At 43.0% G+C, this 22,945-nt stretch overlaps 1 protein-coding gene across 2 annotated transcripts in view; it reads left to right on the top strand.

Annotated features, from left to right (window-relative positions):
• The first annotated feature begins 7,166 nt into the window (after positions 1-7,166).
• Positions 7,167-22,945, top strand: part of LOC127053554 (protein ATP6V1FNB) — a 354,802-nt gene continuing 339,023 nt past the window's right edge. Inside the window, exons 1-2 of one of the 2 annotated variants that reach the window (XR_007775078.1) lie at positions 7,167-7,665; positions 8,913-9,267. Coding sequence is in view for 1 of the 2 variants with exons in the window: in XM_050958485.1 (XP_050814442.1) it covers positions 7,209-7,665; positions 8,913-9,031 (576 nt within the window). In the remaining variant the exon portion in view is untranslated. Of the gene's footprint in view, positions 7,666-8,912; positions 12,019-22,945 lie in introns of those variants that run through there. The other variant, XM_050958485.1, reaches the window with a different exon arrangement.

Here is a 22,945-nt window from a genome sequence, read left to right as displayed (position 1 = left end):
CCTTCCCTTTTTCTAGGGTCTCTGAGGTTTAGATTTCCTTAGATCCCAGTCTTTCCCTTGAAGAGTAACCCGGTCTAGCTCAGTGGAACCTCTATTACTTCTCACAGGCGCACAATACCCATGTCCTGCCCCCAAAGACAATGCTATTCAAAAATCTGGTCTTGTGTGTATGGAGCGCAAGCTCACCTAAAGTGACCACAGCATGGCGAAGAGCCACAGTCACTGGAAGGTAAGTAATCATTCTTTCAGGGTAAGCCCCTCTTTCCACAATTCCTGGGAAATAGTTCTATTTTGTTCCAGAATGGCATGAATGGACATTTCTAGTGTTCTGAAGATGTATCTCAAGCACACAGAATACACATGCCAGTTGTATCGTGTTTGTCTCATTCCATCTAAAATGCCAAGGCCTTAGGGTCACAAGTTGTTGCAGGTATGCTATTAAAATCCTGCATGGGCTGGCATGCAAGGCATCTGGGAAACTACTCACAGAAAGTCCATAGGGGCATTGGGGGGTGGAAAGGTGAGTCATCTGACTCAGATCTGTGAAATTAATTTCTGTTCCTCCACAGAGGCATCCTTTGGCAGGAAGGTGCTACCAGTTTGGTTCCTGCATAGTTCCTTAGGGTATGTCTACGCTTGCAGACTTTTTGCACTGTCAGTTTCACCAGTGAAAGAAAAGCACTGGTTTGTGTACTCACTCATTTCCACAGGCATCAGAGTGTGTTTTTTTACATTTGCAGTACTTCCATCGCCAATGAGAGCAGCGTTCTAGGGGAGCTATCCCACAGTGCAGTTCTCTCCATTTTGATGATAGGCCTTGTGGAAAGATGGGGGGTAAGCACAAGTCATTCTGGGTCCCTGCTCAGTGCCCTGTGGTGCACTGCTTCATGTCACAGCAGCACCAGTACTTCCTTGTTTCTTTCGTGGCATTTTTTAAACACTTCTTGCTTTCTGGCTGCTTTCCCCACCATATGAATCCTGCACTGCTGTCCACTACTCGGGTAGCTGTCACTTGCACAGAGAACTGCAGTCAGAGATGCCTAATGAGCTGCCTGAAATGGAAATAAGTGACATTAGATTTGCTTTTGGCATTAACTGAGGAGCTGAGCACTGTGGAATGGTGTTTTTGGGCAAGGGAAACTAGCTCAGAGTGGTGGGATTGTATTGTTATGCATGTCTAGGATGATGCGTGTATCTTTAGAAACACTGGCCTGTATAGAAAGCTGCAAGTGGGGACTTTCTTTCCAGACCAGCGGATCACCGTCAGGGAAGTGGAAATGCCCATTGTGATCCTGGAAGGCCCAGCTTACCTATTAATGCCATGGCTCATGAAGCCATACACTGGAAACCTAGATGTCAGTAAGGAACGTTTCAACAACAGGCTGAGTAGGTGCAGAATGGCTGTCAAATGTGCATTTGGCCGTTTGAAAGCGTGCTGGAGATGTTCGTACAGTAGACTGGAAATGAGTGAAGAAAATATTCCCATGGTTATTGCACCATGCTGTACTTTACATAACATTTGTGAGGAGAAGGGCGAAAGGCTTACTCATGTGGAGCGTGGAGGCCGAACGCCTGGCTGCTGAGTTTCAGCAGCCAGATACCAGGGCTATTAGAGGGGCACAATGTGTGGTGGTTAAGATCTGGGATTCCTTGAGGGAAATGTTTGAAAATGAAAATCATTGAACTTTGCTGCTGTGCTTGGGAAAGGAAGTGTTAACAGCATGTGCTGTGCTGCATAGCGGTTCTGTCTGTAATTTCAGTCTAGATGAAGTGCTAGTTGACTTGTAGTTGTGATGACATGTAAAGAAATGTGAACACACAAAGCTTGCTGCTTTTTGAAAGACAAAAATTATTTAAAAAAAGAACACCACAGGTGTATATATAGCCGTGTAACCATGCCTCAGTGGGTCATAACTAAGAGTGCCAAATTCAGGGCAAACTGCTGAGAAATAGGGCAAATACAAACCAAAACTGGTGGTTTTTCTTTTATAAGATAGATACTAACCCAGCCACAAAAATAAACTCCTGTTTCACCACACAAGCTAACAAGAAAACATAAAGGCAGTTTCCTCAGGCATTCCAGTTCTTATATCACCACCAAAAACACTGGATTCAGAGATGAGTGGTTCTTTACAACCAGTCTCATCAGATGATAGGTTCTTCTGATCCGAAAGGATCAGCCTCACACCCAGGTCAATATATAACTAAGAACTTTCCCAAACAATCATGCTGACGCCAATCCTTTAGTATCTAAAATCTGAAGGTTTATTTATAAAAAGAAAGAGGTGAGAATTCAAATTGGTTAATGGAATCAATTACATACAGTAATGGCAAAGTTCTTGGTTTAGGCTTGTAGCAGAGATGGAATAAGGGATTGGCTTAAGTCTCTGGAGTACATCCACAGCTTGGATGGATCATTCAGCCCAGTGTTTAGAGCTTCAGTTTGTAGCAAAGTTCCTCTAGAGGTAAGAAGCAGGATGGAGGACAAAGTGGAGATGTTTCCATGGCCTTTTGTAGCTTTTGCCATATAAAGGGCATTCCATTATTTTTACTGTGGAAAATCACAGCAACAAGATGGAGTTTGGAGTTATATGGGCAAGTCGCATGTCCATGCATTTCCCCTAGTCACAGCAGGAAATTTCATTAAGAGTAGATGGGCGTCTCCCATGGTCCATTGTCAGTTAAATGTTCTTTCGATGGGCCACTCAATTTGAATAGTCTCTCCAAAATGTGCTGGCTAATTACTTTGTGGGTGTTATACCAGGAGCAAACATTTGAAATCCAGGTATAGAACCAGTACTTAACTTTAAATACGAAAATGATCCATGCATACAGAGAGCATAATCATAACCAACAAATCATAACCTTTTCATAGGCAACTCACTCAACAACCTTTGTACAATATTTGCTGCAAATATATAACAGTGGTTGCAACAGTGATCCATATGGTCATATTCTAATCAGATAACTTTACAAGCCATCCTCTTTGATGGTGGCAAACAGGTTGGGGGGCCCATACACCTAGCAGCTGTATATAACTCCAGCTGTCATTTGACAAGCTATCTGTGGGTGTGGATTGTTGAGAAATGGAAAAATTTGCAGTGAGCCTACAAGAATGTGCAGTGGGAGTTTGGGGAGTGCATGGGAAAGAATTCTGCACTTGCTGCAATGGGGAGCGGGCACAAATCAGGTCACTTTGCAGTGTAATGAGAGAATGCAACAGAGCTGTCTGAAGCTCCAGAACGTTGATTTAGCCTCTCTATGGCTTCCCCATGGAAAGCATTGTTCTCTTTTTGGTCTCGGTTCTCTTCCTCTTTCCACTTCGTCATGGTTTCTCTCCATTTATTTTTATCATGTAGCTCCGCTCGGGAGTGCAGAATCCCCTCATGAAACATGTCTGCCCTAGTGCATCTTGGCTGTTTTCTTATACCTCGCAGATGGTCTGCTACAGTGCGGGGTGGGTCTTCCAGTCATTTCTGGGGAGACGAAGGTAACACATTACTGTGAAACATACGTACAGGAATCACTGTGTACATTGCAATACACTGCTGGTAAGAAATCACTGTCTTGGTGACACAATCCAAGCACCCATGGTGAGGGAATGCAGGGTTAGAGACTTCATTGCATACACCCACTCTGAAAAGAGCAAGCATGACATCAGTGTCTTAAGGTTAATGAATATAACAAGTTGTCGTCTTAATGCTAATGGTTGCTGGACATGTTCCGTGGTTGCTGGAGAATTTCTAAAGCTTTGCAAGAACTCTTCTGATGGCTTGACTTGTAGGCCAGGGCTTAGTTCTAGAGCAGAGGTGGGCAAACTTTTTGGCCTGAGGGCCGCATTGGGTTTTGAGAATTGTATGGAGGGCTGGTTAAGGGAGAGGGGTGTGGCCCAGCCCCCTGACAGCCCCCCTGGACTCTTGCCCCATCCAAACCCTCCTGTTCCCTGACAGCCCTCCTGGGACCCTTGCCCCATCCAAACCCTCTTCTTCCCTGACAGCCCTCCTGGGACCCCAACCCCATCCACCCTCCCTGACCCCCCCATGGAACCCCTACCGCTAACTGCTCCCTCCGGACCCCTGCCCCCATTCAACCCCTGTTCCCTGCCCTCTGACTGTCCTGACCCCCTATCCACTCCTCCACCCCCTGACCACCACCCCAAACTCCCCTGCCCTCTATCCAACCCCCTCGCCCCCTTACCGTGCTGCTTGCAGCACTGGTAGGTGGTGGCACTGCAGCCGTGCCGCACAGCTGGAGCCAGCCACGCAGTGTGCAGCACAGAGCACTGGGTCAGACCAGGTTCTGCAGCTGCACTGCCCCAGGAGTTCACCGCCTAGACCATTGTGCCGGCAGCGCACTGAGCTGAGGCTGTGGGGGAGGAGATGGGGCAAGCCTCCTGGGCCAGGCATGGGGGTCCTGCGGGCCGCCATAGTTTGCCCATCTCTATTCTAGAGGCATCAGAAACAACACTGGCTGCCTCCAAATTCCAGAGGGGGGCATTACCCATTAGTGATGAATGCGTAGAAAAGCTGCTAACAAAAATATCAGGTAATAAATTTCTCATCTGTGTGTACACACGAACATGACAATAGTAATAAAAGCATTGCTTAAATCTTTTGTTTTCTGCTGGGTGCTATAGATTTTACTCGTGAGCTACTTATCTCCCCCTATAAAATGAAAAAAAAAAACTGGGAAATTGTATCAAAATGAAACATAGTTTGATACATCTGAAGAAGTGAGTTTTTACCTCCAAAAGCTTATGCCCAAATAAATCTGTTAGTCTTCAATGTGTCACCGGACTCCTTGTTGTTTTTGTGGATACAGACTAACATGGCTACCCCCTGATACTTGATAGTTTGAAGTAGTACTTGGAGTGTTTATTTTCTATCCACAGTTCCATAGGACAATGGTAATAGCAGCATCAAAGGCTTACAAATAGGTTTACTTAATACTGTAGTCTTATTTACTGTACAAACTAAACCTAAGTGCCTCACATTGAAAAGGAATGTTTCTATTCTAATGAATGGAAGCTACGTGTATCACTAAGTCACTGATCTTGCAGTTGACTCTCTGGAAGTGTCCCTGTTCCCATGCAGAGCCCCACTGAAGTCAATGAGCCTGCATGCATGCACAGTACTCAGTTGCAGATGTGGGGGCCTGAAATGATTATGTATTTTAAAGTGATATAAAAACAATAACCAGTGGTGGTGTAGGTACTTGCACAATTATTAGTTGTGCGATAACGCCATTGCACAAATGAAACTTGAGGTGTCAGATGGGTAAGTGATCAAAATTAAGGAATTTGACTGAAAACAAACACTAGGCTCTTTGTAATTAACATGGATTGAAGTGGGTAGCAACAATGTTTAAAACAAGTTTAAAAAAAAAACCCTCACCTACTAGAGCAAGCGTCTCAGTTTATCACTGTAAAAGACATTCTACATGTTGTTTGTGTGTCTTCTGTGTTTATCCTGGCTCCAGTCACACCCTTTCTTACAAAAATTTGAAAAAATGCCAGAAGCCTAGTTTTAAAAACAATGTTGCTTCTGTAATCACTGCTGGAATACCGCACCTCATCAGTGGGATTTCAGGGGTGGGTGACCAGGCAGTTTCTCCTGGAGTAATCCACACATGCAGTATATTTGACATTGACAACACCACCAGCCTCTGCCCCTTCCTGACCAAAACAAATGGGCATTTTTTTGTTTGGCTTCATTGTATGTGGTATAATGGATGCTGTGAAAACAAAGTCTCATGTTGGTTGTAGGAGGCAACTTCTTAAATGGCAAAACTCTCTCAAATGTTTTTTTATAGATGTCAAATGTCCCCTATTTGTTGTGGGTGTCTCTTCTGTATTGTAGACAAAAGCTGTATTTTATTCTCTGCTGTGTGCTTAGGCACAACAATTTCAAAAGAGACAATTCAGTGTTTCATGAAAGTGTTATTTAAGACACTTCACTCCCTTTTAAGTTATAGTTTACTGTGAAATGCTTGATATTCAGGAGGAGATTTGGAATTTGGAACTTAATTAGCGGCTAAATCCCAGGGCCTAAATATTTCCACTTTGTTATGGGTGTGGTTGCTGTCTCACTCTGATTAAAGTATTTAAAAAAAAAGTTGTATGGCTTCATTTCTCCATATGGCCTCTTTTCTTTTTATATTCCCTGTAATAAGGATTCTCAAATTTTGTGATTGTGAGGATTCCATTGACAGCTTTACTGGAGTCTGCTGTACACAGATGTAATATTTTGTTTTGAAGCACTTTTTTTTTAAATAGAAGATATAGCCAGTGTGTGTGTATTGTACTCTCTTTATCAGGAAAATATCAGTTAGTAAGGAAAGAGATCTCCTCTACCTGTCTTCCAGTGGGATTTGATGCATGCCTGTGGCAATTGTTATAACTGGCATCACAGATATGGTACTTCAGCTATTGGAAATTTTTATAACAAATTTCAAATCGGTCAAAACTTGCCCTGTTCTGGTTTGCATTATGCACCTGGCACCCAGGGCCAATGTCTAGTTCCACCAGGAAGTTAGGGGAAACCCAGAAAACTTTTGGAGCTGATCCCAAACACAGTGAAACTGATAGTTTCTGTTGAGTTTTGCTTTGAGTTTTTGGTTTGATTCAAACCCAGCACAAATAAAACCCATGGAACTTAAGTTTCTCACAAATCCTTTGCATGCACACACACTCTGGGTGCAATGCTGGCCCTATTCAGGTCAGAGGGAGTTTTGCTGCTGATGTCAGTAGAACAAGGATCTAACTCTTTGTGTTTTCCCTGCAGCACAGCAAGGTGCTAATAAGATCTGCACAAGATTTCAGCCACCTCAAAGGGTGGGTTATTGTGGGAGTATTTTATGCCTGGGAGTGGACGTGAACTGTAATGCTCCTGTTGCCAAGATTCACAAACTCTGCAGCCACAGAGAGGGTAACTAGTTCCACCTGTTGGCTGGCCCCAACCTGCAGCTCATCCAGATTTTCAGCTTGAGGGGCACTAAAGGGCTCCCTGACACCTCTTTAAATATCCTGTTCCATGTCCAGAGAAGCTGAGATGAAGGGAGAGTGTAGTGCCCTTTCTCCACTTCCTCTGAGGTGGTTGTAACTTGAGTCCCTGTTCCACTGGCTCCCCGTCTCCTTGGACACCAGAGGCTGCAGGAACTAACTTGTACCAAACACACAGCAGCTAGCTGCTAGCCTCCTGCTCCAGGCTATGAGGGGTCTGTTGACCACAAGGGACCAGCACTGCTGGAAGGAGTTGATTGAGAAAGAGGCTTTCAGCAGGGTCAGCTGGAAGGTGAAGTATGGGCACAAGTTCCCCAGGCTAGAGCCCTGCAGTGGCCCCAGGAGGAAATGTATTCTACCTGCTATTTGCCCTCCCAAGGAGCAGGAGGAGAGGCTCAGTCCCTCTAGGACCCAGGAGGAGGTAACTGGCTTTAAGAAGCAAGGGGAGGGAATAAGCCTCCCCAGGAAGCAGGAGGATAAGGATCAGGAGCCCCTTCTTAAGGAAATGAGACCTGCCACCCCCAAGACCAAGCATCTGCTGTACCAGGGCATCTCCTGGGAAGGCCAGGGAAGGCACCTGTACCTGCAGGAGAGAAAGCTGAAGAATCCTGAGGAGAAATTCCACTATCCAGTCCTGTCATCCTGGGAGTATGGCTGGCGCTTAGGTAAGGCAGAAGGCTGCCTAAAGAATGATTGTTTGGGGTGGAAATCTAACACTAGCTAATGTTCTTCAACCCCTTTCTTCTCTCTCTACCCCAACTTCCTGCTTCTTGGATCCAGCTGGAACGCAAAACACAAAAATAAAGTTAATCTTAAATGTTTCCCTCTAGTTACCAGCTGATCTTTCTGGCCCTGATTCAGCAAGTGCCTACACATGTGTTTAACTTTACTCACCTGAGTCATCCAATGGATGTCAATGGGCCTGCTCATGAGAGTAAAGTTAAGCATGTTTCTACTGCCAGGACATAATTTTCTACACTTCCTCTTCACTTGACCCCAGTATCTCACCAGCTGGGGTTTGTATATTTAATTTTTTTTAAGTTAGTTTGTTCAGTGTGTGGTCATGTAGCAGAAAAATGTGTGAAAAATGTAGCAGAACATCAATTATTTCATGCAGAGAGTAGGATACAAAAGGAATCAACTTATCAGGAAAGGAGGGGGCTTGGTCTGGACCCTTTCTGTTCCTAGCTAAAATCCCAGCCAGCAACAAACCCAGAAAGCAATCTGCCAAGGGTCCCAGTACAGTCTCATCTTTTTCTGTCATTGGTGGAATGCATGCATGCAGTTTGCACATTACATTTTTAAAGTATCTGATGAAAGCTTACCAAAGCGTGGGTCATTCAGAGTCAAGTGTCTCACTCTTATTAACATACCGAGTTGCAATCTTGCAGGGGATCCAAATAGGGCATAATGCAACCAGTACACTATGAGTGGGATTTTGTGCTAGGCTGAAAACCTCCTATGGAGTGTTGATTTCATTGGAGTTGAGGTTACTTCCTGCTTTGCAGGATTGGGCCCAATTTGCTGAACAAAGTGTCACTTTCAGCTTTACTTCAGCCCTTTCATAGTATCAGTGTAATTGTCAGAGCAACAAGGTAATATCTTTTATTGGACCAACTTCTGTTGGCGGCCGAGACAACTTACAAACTTATACAGAGCTCTTCTTCAGGTCTGGGGAAAGTAGTCTGAATACTCCAACTCCGAGTACATTTCCCAGCCTCGCAGAAGAGCTCTGTGTGGCTCGAAAGCTTGTCTCTCTCACCGACAGAAGTTGGTCCAATAAAAGATATTGCCTCACCTGCCTTCTCTCTAATATCCCATGACTGACACTGCTACAGCAATGCTGAATACAATAGTGTAATTGTCAGACTGTTTAAGACATAAAAGCTAATCAAATGCGCTTATTTTTCAGGAGATGTTATTACTGAAATCAAGGCTCCAATTCATGCCAGGTCTGGAATTGTAAAGGATACTTTCTACATCAGAAATGGAGTCTTCCATCATCCATCAAAAAGTGACAAGCTGTCGTGAGCTTCGGTGTTTGTTACATATATTAGAAATGCAAAACTCCATGCTTTTGCCTAGTATGACTGGTTTTATGTCAGATCTGCAACTCCGTAATTATTTCCCTCTTTAATTGTTTCTGTGGGAGACAAGTTTAAAGTTTCTAATTCAGAACCTGCTCTATTCTCTGTATAGTTTTAATTTTCTAATATATTCATTTGAAACTAATTTTGTTTTATTTTCAGGCCGTCTTCTGGGTTTAAGTGCACCTGCAACATAGACCATGTAATTTTATTACTCTAAGGCAGAAAACCTTGGCGTTTTCACTTTGTTTCCTTTTCTAGGTTGTCACATTAAAAAATTTAAAGAACCCATCTGCGGCAGAACAATCATAGTTTCACAGCGACTGGGGCAGAACTAAACAACATGAAACCGAGTGAAATAAAATCCATTCAGTGAAAGGGATAATAAATTTCTAGGTAGTAATATGTCTAAAAGATAATTCGTTGAAATATTTTGTTTCATTTTATATAGCATCTAATATCCCCACAAATAACCTTAGCATTTGACTGAAATTTGATAGTAGCAGGAAGTCTCCTTTAATTGTTTCCAGGCTTATACATTACTAGAGAAACGAATATGGTGGAATCCCTCATGATGAGCATGTTCTAAAAGCAGCACTTCACCTGTAGACAACTGTGTACTTTAGCGGCATAAGCACAGACGTGGGAGCCAGGAACACAAGCTCTACTCTTGCTCTGATACCCAAAGTCAGAGAGACAATTAATAAGTCATGCAACCTTTCTGCCTCAGTCTTCCTTCCCTGTGATATGGGGGAAGTTCTTTACCTACGTACGTTGGGGGGATGCATGTTAATCAATGCTCTTAAAAGCACTTGAAAAATGAAAAGTAGTTATTGATCTTTTGTCTTCAGATTCATCCAGTCTCCTAGGCTTTTGTTCTTTATCCAGTTTTCTCTGTAGTTAACTTCTTTTACCTCCTTCACCTGGTTTCCAATTTCAGTCCCTAAGCTAACCTTTAGCAACTTGTTTACAGGTCTTCCCTTCTACTCTAGGGACAAAATGACAAGAGGGGCCAAGGAACTTGAGGGCTGCACAGTAGAAGATGCGGAGGGGCACCATAATAATTAATGCTGCTTCTGGTTGCATTAACTCTACTGGATTTGTGCTCAGAAATCTTGATCAGCCAGGACAGTTGCACAAAGCTTCTAATTCCTGGCTCCATATCTAGCTCCTCCCACACCTGGTCCCACCTCCCAAATCCACCAAGCGCCAGGGGCTCTCAGAGGCAAGGATAAGTCTATAAAGCTGGTATCCCAAAGCACACATGTTCACACTCTTCCTGTACCCATTCTAGCCAGGTTTACTAGAGCGGGGTCACTTCTTCTCCTGGAGACAGATTGAGCAATCCAGTCCCAAGAAATTTCAGTCCATATTACTAGCTGCATGGAATGTTGTTTTACAATGTAGTTAGTGACGACCACTATGTTGTAAGTCTGAACAGAGTCTGAGGGGGGTGGCATGTTATGCCATGTTAGTGTGGCCCAGCTGTTGCAGGGTCTTCATCTATCTATCTCTGCATCTGCTTTCTTTAAGAACATATCTGCCGGTTGTACTAAGCCTCGGAAAATGAGGCTGAAACCTGAAGTAAAAAACTATATTTAACACTGCAAAGTAGCTGAAGAACCTCTGAGAGCCTGTTAGGTAAAGGAGAACAGCAAATAATATTCTACAAGAAATAGTGTAGAGCAGTTGTTATCCTGGGAGCCCCCATGGGGGATGTGGAATTTAGCATCTAACTCAAATGCATCCATGTCTCTAGAAAAACTTCATTGGTACAAAAGCGTTGAAATGTCCAACTACCTGATTCCTATTAGTAAATATTTTTTAAAGAATTTCCCTTATATTATGGCAACTCAGAAGTACAAAGGCACCTTTAACAAGCATTCATTAATATGTTCTGTGAAGTTTTCTGTTCCAAGGAAAAAGTATGACTTTCAAGTGTTCTTGGCATTGCACATGCATTCCTGGTACTAATAGGGGGAAAAAACCCACCTCAGCATTCTTTTGGTCATTCATTAAAATGCCAGTATTTCAGTACTGGTACCTCCTTGAGAATCAAAAAGGAAGTAGAATGACTTGCCAAACTAATTTTTCATCATAAGTCTACACTAACAATTAATAATCAATAGGACTCTTATTTTAAAAGGTTATGAAAATAGTGCCATTGCATTACAGAATCCGTTTCTTGCCAGACATCCACTGTGTTGCTTCCCAAAGATCCTTTGGGAACAGGCCTTTAAATTTCATTTTGGAACCTGTCAGATTTTTATTGTTGATTTATTTAACTAAATTGTGCATTCATATTTGTATGTACTGAACTGTATCAATTTTTTTTAAAGCTAGCACTGTCACTAAATCTATTTCTACTAGGATTTAAAACTCATTTCACTCTAATTTTGCTTGGATTTAAACTTCATATGTTTCATAACAAATAGCCTAATGTATCTGATTTTTTTTTTTAATTAAAACGAGAAGTGTCTGTATGAGAGTGTCAGAATGTGTGTTTGGCAGTTCTGTGCCATCATTTAGCTGATCCTTTGTAAGGCCCTAGTTTTGCATATACTTACATGTGCTGAGCTTGAACCAGGTGAGCAGTCCCATTGATTTCAATGGAGTTAAAGTTAAGCATGTGCGTAAGTGTTTATAGGATCAAGGGCTATATCTGACAAAGTCTAGCCTATTATTATTATCTTGTGTGTATGGGTTCGCTGAAAATTGTGGTTGGTAAGATGATTGAATGGACAAAAGGGAATGTTTCACCCGCCAATATTTACATAGTATGTCACCATTAAATACATGTTTGTGACTCCATTGGTGATATGCAAATTCCTCTTAATACGTCTGTATCCTGCCTGACCTGTAAAATACAGTGCAAACATTTAAATTTGAACCTGTAACCTCTACATTTACAATTATACTTTATGTACAAGGCCCTTAATGGTGATTTTATTGTCATAATGGAAATTATAAGCAAGCGAGTGCCTGGAAAGGAAATTCATAGCTGCATAATAAATAACAAAAGTGTTGTATTAATTAATCCTTTAGAAGTCATAACTTGATAGGATGTGCTAAATAAGACATTCGTGTTCAGCAGTAAGAACTCCAAATCAAAGCCCACATATTTAAAGAGAAGTTGGATATAGATGTTTTTTTTTGGGGGAGGGGGAAGGGGGGATGGTTTGCTAGGACTTGTGCAGTAGCATAATTACATCCATCTTTCATAATGTTTACATTCTAAATACAAAATTTCCAAGGTTGGACTGGAACTCTCTGAAAACCCCATGGAGAAGTCAGGAAACATCTCAAAGTTCTCCCTCCAGAACTTCCTCTGAATTTTTCTGGTGGTGAGTGATGCTGCTTGTCAAAGCAGAGGATTTGACTCTAGAAGAATCCGATCTTGAGATCGACAAGGAGGTCAGGACTCTGAATTGAGTCCCTGTGCCATCATCCTGCATAGCTCCAGTGTAAACATGTGCACAGAGCTTCATGTGCTGGCTTCTGCCTGTCTCAGAATCCCATTGAGGAGGCTTCCACAGCTCCTGGAAATCCCTCTACAGTGAATACAGATGAAGCTCAGTCTGGATACGCTCCTGAGCTCTCCAGCCCCACTGACGGTCTAGGAGAAAGACAGACAGTTTCTAGTCCTATGGTAGTAGCTTGTGTGAGTCTCAATGCATTGAGCTGCATTTCCCACGTAATGCACGTGCATCATGCACTATTTTGGGTTCACAACCCTGTAGGGGAAATGTGCTCAAAACCATTTAATGGGGGGGTGGAGGGACTTTAAATGCTGCTGAGAATATTTCAGTCAATAGGGTGGTGGTTGTTTTTTTAAACAAAACCCCTTAATAATTGATTATGGTTAATGTATTTGTCCAGGTAGACCGGGTTAAAAGTCAAAATTTTGTGCATACAATGCTTCTCTAGTTAAGTTTGGATTACTGTTTTTATTTGAGTTGTTTATTACTGATGAAGACCCAGGGTGAAATCCTGGCCCCCAGGAAATCAGTGGGAATTTTCCATTCACTTGAGTGGGGCCCAGATTTTACCCAGAATTTATTTTCTTTGGGTAATGAGGATTTCTGCCGTTGCTCACCAACTAAATTAAGCAATGACTCTGGTATTTTGATTCAACTAACAATGTAGCATGCTAAAAGTGATTCTTACCTTAATACACTCAGCAGCTCTACACCATCATGGCTAGTGTATATTTCTGCAAATTGTTTCCTGTCTCTCACTGAGGGGGTTGCCATCTTAAGAACCTTCGATTCACAGCTTTATTTTCTAGTTAAGCACTGCGTGGGCAATAAGAAAATGGCACATTTTTTGCTCCTGCTCTATCTTTGGTTCTAATACTAATTTAGAGCCATTGTGGGGCTAGGGATGCTTCAGGGGATTCGCTGTACCTATTGAAGTATTGAACCTCTATGTTTGCATATAATCTATGTAAAATGTATACAACGTTCCTGATCATACAAAGAAGCATCTGGTGCCATAGTTGCACACCACCTGAAAATGATATTTCAGATTAATAATAATTTGTTATCCTGTTGTGTGGTCAATTCACATGCTGTTCTTTTGACACCTAGAGGCATAGGAAATGTGTGCTCTAGCCAAAAAGACTCCACAGTTCCAATCTGCTGAAAATGTCATAGAAATTTACCGAAGTTCCGAAATAGACATTTGCAACAGTGCCACCAGGGGGTGCCCTAGTAATGTATATTACACAAACCTGTGTGTGTGTGTGTGTGTGTGTGTGTGTGTGTGTGTGTGTGTGTGTGTGTGTGTGTGTGTGTAAAACAAACATGCCTGAGGAAGAAACTTGCAAATCCTGGACAGATGGTTTATTTACAGAGAGATTATGAAAACACTAACTGGAAATAGATTATGTAGAGGAAAAAAATGTAAGTGATTCCTTGTAAATAAAGCCAGGGAAATAACTAGTGACTTCCTCTTTTGTCTTCTATTTTTCATTAGCTTGGTGACTGGAGAAAGAGTAGAGGGTACTAATAAATGCTTCATGACGAGAAAACCAAAATAAACTTCTGCACGTCAGCATGTGCTTTACTGTTTCAATACTGTATCAGCATTGTGCAGAAGAAATCTGCAATATGGACTATCAAGGGCTGTAGAAAGATCTATTCCTGTTTTCAGACCTCCTCACCGAAGCCCTGATTCTGTAAAGCAGTTATGTGTGTGCTTCTCTTTAAGCATGTGAGTAATCTCATTCATGTTGTTTAGCAAAGCATGTATTTATTAACTTTAAGCATATGAAGTCAATGTAAGTGCTTGCGTGCCTTATTGAACAGGGATGAATTTGCTTGTGTACTTCAAGTTGAGCATGAGGTTGAGTGTCTTGCAGATTTGGGAACACAGAAAAAGCAGTTTGCATGCACCTTAGCTGTGGCCCAGCTCAAAGTAATGAGCCATGTTCCGTAGTGCTATTGAGCCACTAGGCATATCATAAATCTGAGTCTCGCTATGAGTTGACTGAGCTCTGCAAATGTGCTTTTTGAAAGGCTGATAAATGCAACCAATCAATTTCAGATTTAATTATTGTTATTACATTCTAAACCAGCTCTGCAATTACCTTCATAGAGACGAGGGAATGGTGAAATGTAGACATAGCTAGATCAACTGCCCCTCTTTAAAACATACACGGGGACCAGGGCAGACACTGTCAGTGATTTTCTGCTTCTACATTTTTCTCATTGGCTCTGCTGTGCAATATTACAAGAGCACCTTTGTTAATGCTCACTGTTCTGCTGTTTACGGAACTGGTAGCGACTGCAGGCATCAGCCAAAAGCCATTCAAATTCAGTAGGACTCATTGGCATCAGTAGGCTTTGAATCAGGCCTCTAATGCCCGCTTCTGGTGAGGTTCTTTCATTTCCTGTTTGGGAGAGTGGTTGTAAGTGTTGATATGGTGGGATGTACTCCATTTTATGCAGTGGTGGTATAGCCGCATTGGTCCCAGGAGGATATTAGAGAGACAAGGTGGTTCAGTCAAGACCTTCTATTGGACCAACTTCTGTTGGTGAAAGAGACAAGCTTTCGAGCTTATGCAGAGCTCCAATAAAAGATCTTACCTCACCCACCTTGTCTCTCATATATTGTTTTGGCATATCTCTCTCATTTTTAAAGCTTCCATCAGTGCTGCATTTTGAATGATTGAGTTGGTGCATGCTTGGGATATGTACAGGGCCCAACTGAGTGAGATGGGGATTCTGGGGATTGTTTTCCTATGCTAGAGTCTTTATATATAACAGGAGACTGTATAAATTGATGTCCAGGTTGTTGCCTCCTGATCTGTGCACCAAGGAGACTCTGCATATGGACGTGATCCCACCCTCCCCCCATGGAGAGGTCAGGGCAAGTGCTGCTGCAATAGCATCTCTTCCAGGATCTGCTTGGGATAGTGGAGGGGAGTGGAAAGGCATGGGGTTGGTAGCAAGCCACCCACATTGGTTGGTGCTGTGAAAACCTGCTCTGCCCCCAAATGTCCGTGCAGAGATTAGCCTGGGGTTATATTGCCTTGTCTCCACAGAGTCTGAGGCCAGAAATCACCTTTTTGATCAGATAGTTTGACCTCCTGCATAACACAGGTCAGAGGACTTCTCTGAAATAATTCCTATGAGCTAGAACATATCTTCTAGAAAAACACCCAAATCTGATGTTACCTTTTCTGGAGGGGCTTCTCCGTACTTCCCCCTAAGGGGTCTCCTAGAGGCAACTGGGGACAGTGGAGGTCCTGATGGTGTGATTTCATTGGAACTGCATTTCCAGGGAGCAGGAGGAGGCTCTAGAGCTGGTACAGAGAGACAAGGCTTCCATGTCTAAGGATACTTTGGGATCTACATAGCTTAGGGGCAGGCTTGCAGTCCATTCGGCCAGGGGGAAAGCAGATCCCTCTCACTGATGGTATCATATGGGGGAAAGTTTACAAATTAATCCTTTAAAAGCTTTCCTCCTCCCCAAATCTGCTGGGCATTCCCTCAGGAGGGGGCAATATAGCCCTGTATTCTTACTGTATTCAAGCCAACAGAAGGTGAGAGCTGTTACCCTCTCATGTGACCAGGCCTTTCCAAAAGATAAGACACATAGCTAGATAAAGGGTGAGTGGCCCAGCGGGAATGAGGACAGACCATGTTCCTGGGAAAGGGATGGGGCCCTGGAAGGTGAATGGAGGGAAAACTAGGAGAATGCTAGCTCATTTTAAATGTCAAGATATACTTTTCCCAAGTCTGAAAGCAGATAGTTTTGATGGGAATGGATATTGTACAACTCCAGCTCACACCTGGAATGAGGCAGCTCTGCAGGAATCACTCCTTTTGTTAATATAATGTATGCTATCCAAACTCAGGCAGTAGTCCCATTGGAGACACTAGGAAATAACCTCATTGCAGACCATGGGAGTTTTTCCGGAGTCACAATTGCAGCCCTGGGCTTTTAATTTTTTCTAATAAAATTTTATTTGCACTTTGTTCTTGCTCTGTTAGGATTGTTGCAGTGAAAACATAGATTTTTAGCTTCAGAAATACCTCTTTGTTTTTCGCTCAGCCATAATATTGGTCCTGGCCTGCCGAGGAGCAAGCCTCGGGGGGCCATTTTTGAAGCTATGAAAGCTTCATTTTCTAGTGCAAAAATCCTGTTTCATCATAAACAAAGCACAAGTGGCCTCATGCAGCTAAAAATCTGATGAAGTCCAAGAGAAATGTATTTTGTCTACAGAATAAATCAAGAATGCTGCAAGCTTTTACATTTTTAAAAGCTGCTTTTCGGGGAACAAAAATAGGTATTCCTCCCCCTGGTGAGGAAAGTGATGTAGTACACACAATGTTAAACATATTAAGATACATTTTCTGTTAAATTTAAAGAGTACAACACAGGAAAACTGATGTCATATTCTATAGACCTATTGCAAGGTCTCATAATATTACAAACCACTCAAACTTTGAATGCCTACTTTGCTGTTTCCCCAACCCCAACTGATTATTATGAATCTGAGTAATATTTCTTCTCGGAGCTCTGCAACAAAACTACATCCCATCATGAACCATCTGCATGAGCACTGTTTGAGCATGAACATTTCTCTACAATTGCTAGAAGCTCTTTTAGACAATTGTATCTAAAAAGTGAAGTCAGGTATCTTCATGTGTGATGCCTGAATATTTATGGCAATCTGTATTGTCTCTCTCCCCCCACCCGATTTTGCATCAAGGATTATATTCATGTTTACAGCTGAAGACAAAGGATATAAAACACCTCAGTAAAATAGTGATATTTTTGAGAGTACATTTGTCATTGCAGATGGCCATTTTTGTTATCTCTGAGTGATACTTATTCAAGTGTACATTATTTCTTTCTGAAAGCCACAAAGGAAATAGATAATGCACAATAAGTTGTGAAGTCTGGCTGTTATGATTGTTTTTTCAGAGTAATCTTTAAATGAAACATAATTGGTACCAGATAGTGGCATTTAATAAAACTGACAACGTAAATAATTGTTCTAAATCTAGCTTTGTTTTGTCTTTAGTGCAGTATAACTAGGGCCCTACCAAATTCACAGCCATGAAAAATGTGTCACAGACCATGAAATCTGGTCTCCTCCCATGAAATCTGGCCTTTTGTGTGCTTTTACCCTATACTATACAGATTTCATGGGGGAGACCAGCATTTCTCAAATAGGAGGTCCTGACCAACGTGGAGTTGCAGGAGGGTCGCAAGATTATTTTAGGGGGAGGTCAAAGTATTGCCACCCTTACTTCTGTGCTGCCTTCAGAGATGGGCCGCTGGAGAGTGGCCACTGTTGGCCAGGCGCCAAGCTCCAAAGGCAGCTCCCTGCCAGCAGCAGCACAGAACTAAGGGTGGCAACACCATACCACGCCATCCTTAATTCTTCACTGCTGCTGGTGGTGGCTCTGCCTTCAGAGATGGGCTCCGAGCGAGCAGCCACCTCTCTCCAGCTGCCCAGCTCTGAAGGCAGCGCCCCCTGCCAGCAGTAGCGCAGGAGTAAGGATAGCAGTACTGCAACACACCCTCCCCGCCAACTCCTTTTTGTGTCAGGACCCGACATTTACAACACTCAGAAATTTCAGATTTAAATAGCTGAAATCATGAAATTTATGATTTTTAAATTCCTATGACCGTGAAATTGACCAAAATGGGCTGTGGATTTGGTAGGACACTAAGTATAATCAGGGAGATTATGGAACTGTGTCCCCTTAGAACTAATTCCTGCAGCAAGTTTAGTTTTTTCATATTGACTTGATCTATTATACCAGGGGTTCTCAAGCTGGGGGTTGGGACCCCTCAGGGGTCACGAGGTTATTACATGGGGATCATGAGCTGTCCGCTCCACTCCAAACTCCACTTTGCCTCTAGCGTTTATAATGGTGTTAAATATATAAAAAAGTGGTTTTAATTTATAAGAGGGGGTGTCACCCTCAATGGCTTGCTATGTGAAAAGGGTCACCAGAACAAAAGTTTGAGAACCACTGTTTTATACTCTTAGCTTCTGTCTTCAAATCCATTCTTCACATGGAATAAGCTTAAAAACAGTATCTTGTTTGCCTTCCTTCCTGCCCCACCATTCTGCCAATCTACAAAATACTTGAGAGCACTGACTTGGGAAGTAAGGGTGTTCTTAATTAATTCCCCACACTACCCAGTTAAATTGACAGCTTTCACAAGCCTTTCACCCAACAGGGTCAGGTATCTGCATAAATCTATATGGGGTTGTTTGAGGAAAAAGATCATTGTGGCATTGAATAATATTATCCATTGCGTTTTTTAAATCTATGATACTGCAGTGTTTGCTGCTGTGAAAGCTCTGGGGGAAAATGCAATTAATTTCTATGTAAGCCTAGAAGAAATCAGTGTTGAAATAATCAGATTGTACTTGAAATCACAACCTCGCTCTATTGAGGGAGTCCACAGGAAACCTCTCCTGTGGCAGTTACACCTATGGGGTGTATGTGAGAAAGGATGAATGTTAACGGCAGGAGGAGTGACTTGCTGGCTGTGGAATGAGAACAAACAGGGCATTGTTACTACTTGGCTGCTTTCATCCAGGAAAGGGAAATGGATTTTTTTAAGATGCCATTTCTGGAATCAAAACAATCATTCTGCAGGAGAAAATGGATTCTGTGTCTCTAGCACAGCACGCCATGAATGAAGAGAACAACTGGTAAAACTGTGTGTATTGACTTAGCAGAATTGTACTAGTTCGTGTCACTGTATTGTCACGAGCAGGTTTATTTCACTTTAACCCTCGTCTTGCTGCTGGCTCTAAAATATAATGTTCATTATTTCTGTTAATAAATCAGCACTAATGATAGTTCCTCTGGCACGGTTCTGTTAGCGTATCCAAAATAAGCCCATCTTTCAGGGAGCTAAGCAACTTTCCCATAAAGAATTGTCCTTGTCTAAAAATGTGGGGGTCTAGGATCACTTTGATTCATGTGAATAACTTGCACTGTCACTAGTTGGAGTTCCATATATATGTCCAACATGCATGGATGGGAGAACAAATAGAAATTCTCAGTCTAAATAAAATAAATTGGGCTGGGGGAAGGAAAATGAAGGATATGTTATGTTATGTTAAGGTATGTTAGGAACAAGAAAAAGGTCAGGGAAAGTGTGAGATCCTTAATGAATGGGGGAGGCAACCTAGTGACAGATGATGTGGAAAAAGCTGAAGTACTCAATGCTTTTTTTGCCTTGGTCTTCACAGACCAGGTCAGCTCCCAAACTGCTGTCCTGGGCAACACAGTATGGGGAGGAGGTGAGCAGCCCTCAGTGGTGAAAGAACAGGTTAAGGACTAGTTAGAAAAACTGGACATGCACAAGTCCATGGGTCCAGATCTAATGCATCCGAGGGTGCTGAGGGAATTGGCTGATGTGATTGCAGAGCCCTTGGCCATTACCTTTGAAAACTTGTGGCTATCAAGGGAGCTCCCGGACGATTGGAAAAAGGCAAATATAGTGCCCATCTTTAAAAAAGGGAAGAAGGAGAATCCGGGGAACTACAGACTGGTCAGCCTCACCTCAGTCCCTAGAAAAATCATGGAGCAGGTCCTCAAGGAATCCATTTTGAAGCACTTAGAGAAGAGAGGGGTGATCAGGAACAGTCAACATGGATTCACCAAGGGAAAGTCATGCCTGACCAACCTGATTGCTTTCTATGATGAGATAACTAGCTCTGTGGATATGGGGAAAGCAGAGGACATGATATATCTTGACTTTAGCAAAGCTTTTGATATGGTCTCCAGCAGTATTCTTGCCAACAAGTTAAAGTATGGATTGGATGAATGGACTATAAGGTGGATAGAAAGCTGGCTAGATTGTCGGGCTCAATGGTTAGTGATCAATGGCTCGATGTCTAGTTAGCAGCCGGTATCAAGCGGAGTACCCCACAGGTCGGTCTTGGGTCGGTTTTGTTCAACATCTTTATTAATGATCTGGATGATGCGATGGATTTCACCCTCAGCAAGTTCTTGGATAACACTAAACTGGGGGGAGAGGTAGATATGCTGGAGGGTAGGCATAGGGTCCAGAGTGACAAATTGGAGGATTGGGCCAAAAGAAGTCTGATGAGGTTCAGCAAGGACAAGTGCAGAGTCTTGCACTTAGGACGGAACAATCCCATGCACTGCTACAGGCTGGAGACTGACTGGCTAAGCAGCAGTTCTGCAAAAAAGGACCTGGGGATTACTGTGGATGAGAAGCTGGATATGAATCAGCAGTGTGCCCTTGTTGTCAGAAGTCTAATGGCATATTGGGCTGAATTAGTAGGAACTTTGCCAGCAGATCGAGGAAAGTGATTATTCCCCTCTATTCGGCACTGGTGAGGCTACATCTGGAGTATTGCATCTGGTTTTGGGCTCCCCATTACAGAAGGGATGTGGACAAATTGGAGAGAGTCCAGCAGAGGGAAATGAAAATGATCAGGGGGCTGGGGCACATGACTTATGAGGAGAGGCTGAGAGAACTGGGCTTGTTTAGTCTGCAGAAGAAAAGAGTGAGGGGGGATTTGACAGCAGCCTTCAAATACCTGAAAGGGGGTTTCAAAGAGGATGGAGTTTGGCTGTTCTGATTATGACAGAACAAGGAGTAATGGTCTCAAGCTGCAGTGAGTGAGGGCTAGGTTGGATATTAGGAAACACTATTTCACTAGGAGAGTGGCGAAGCACTGGAACGGGTTACCTAAAGTGGTGGTGGAATCTCCATCCTTAGGGGTTTTAAAGGCCTGACTTGACAGAGCCCTGGCTGGGATGATTTAGTTGGTGTTGATCCTGCCTTGAGCTGGGGGTTGGAGTAGATGACCTCCTGATGTCTCTTCCAACCGTAATCTTCTATGATTCTATGATATACTCGATGCTTTGATTCATTTTGCCTTTTTTTACTTATACAGTAACTGCTCACTTAATGTTGTAGTTTTGTTCCTGAGAAATGTGACTTTAAGCGAAACAATGTTAAACGAATCCAATTTCCCCCCTAAGAATTAATGTAAGTGTGTGTGTTGGGGGTGGGGGGATATGTTCCAGGGAAATTTTTTTCACCAGACAAAGACTATATTATGTACACACACACACACACACACACACACACACACACACACACACACACACACACACACACACACACACACACACACACACAGAGTATACGTTTTAAACAAACAATTTAATACTGGTACACAGCGATGATGATTGTGAAGCTTGGTTTAGGTAGTGAAGTCAGCGGGTCAGATATTTCCCAGGGAATGCCTTACTGCTAAATGATGAACTAGCAATCAGCTAAGCCCTCAAGGGCAATCAGCCTCACACTCTACAAGGCAACATGAATGGATGGAGAGGAGACCGCATAGCAGACGAGACACTGTGTGTGTGTGTGTGTGTGTGTGTGTGTGTGTGTGTGTGTGTGTGTGTGTGTGTGTGTGTGTGTGTGTGTGTGTGTGTGTGTGTGTGTGTGTGTGTGTGTGTGTGTGTGTGTGAGAGAGAGAGAGAGAGAGACGTGCATTGCCCCTTTAAGTATGCTGACCGCACTCTAAGTACACTGCCTTTTTAAGTAGATTCAGCAAGTTGAGAAAGCAGCTGCTGCGGGCAAGCTTTCTCCGTCCTGAGCTTTGTCGTGTGTCCCCCCTGCTCTATGGAGATGGGGTAAGCAGGGTGCAGGAGCAGGGGGGAAGGGAACATCCTGATATGAGGTGCCCTCTTCTCCCTCTCCCCCTGTCATAGCAAGCAGGAGGCTCCGGGGAGCAGCTCCAAGGCAGAGAGAAGGACCAGCACATGACAATGGGGGGAGGAACAGCTGAACTGCCCACAATTGAGAGTCTGCTGGGTGGCTGCTACACATGGAACTTAGGGGAGCAGGGAGCTGATATGGGGGGCTGCTGGTCCACCCTGGTTCCAAGCCCCCACCAGCTAGCTGCAATGGGCTGCTCTTCCTGCAAACATTAGACAAAGCAGGCGGCTGCCAGACGATGTAATAAGGGAGCACTGAGCAACTTTAAACAAGCATGTTCTCTAATTGATCAGCAACGAAGCAAAGTTAACCGGGACGACTTTAAGTGAGGAGTTACTGTATTCTGAAACATGGTGGGTTAATGGGGCAGATCCTTAACTGGTGTAAGCTGCCATAGCTCAGTTGAAGTTAATTGATCTGTCCCAAAGAGCAGAATAAGAGCATACTGCAAGTGTTCTGTTTTGCAGTGCTGTTCTGAACCCTTGACACTAAAAGTTTTTACCTGTATGACACAAAACAGGAATGCCAGAATTCTAGAACAATTATGAATAAACAGACTTCTCAGTCCAACAGGCCTAGAAGAAGAAAGTGTGAAAGCATTTCACGTTAA

Source organism: Gopherus flavomarginatus, chromosome 6 (genome assembly GCF_025201925.1).
Source record: "Gopherus flavomarginatus isolate rGopFla2 chromosome 6, rGopFla2.mat.asm, whole genome shotgun sequence".
Taxonomy (NCBI): domain Eukaryota; kingdom Metazoa; phylum Chordata; order Testudines; family Testudinidae; genus Gopherus; species Gopherus flavomarginatus.
This window is presented reverse-complemented; position numbering and strand designations above follow the sequence as displayed.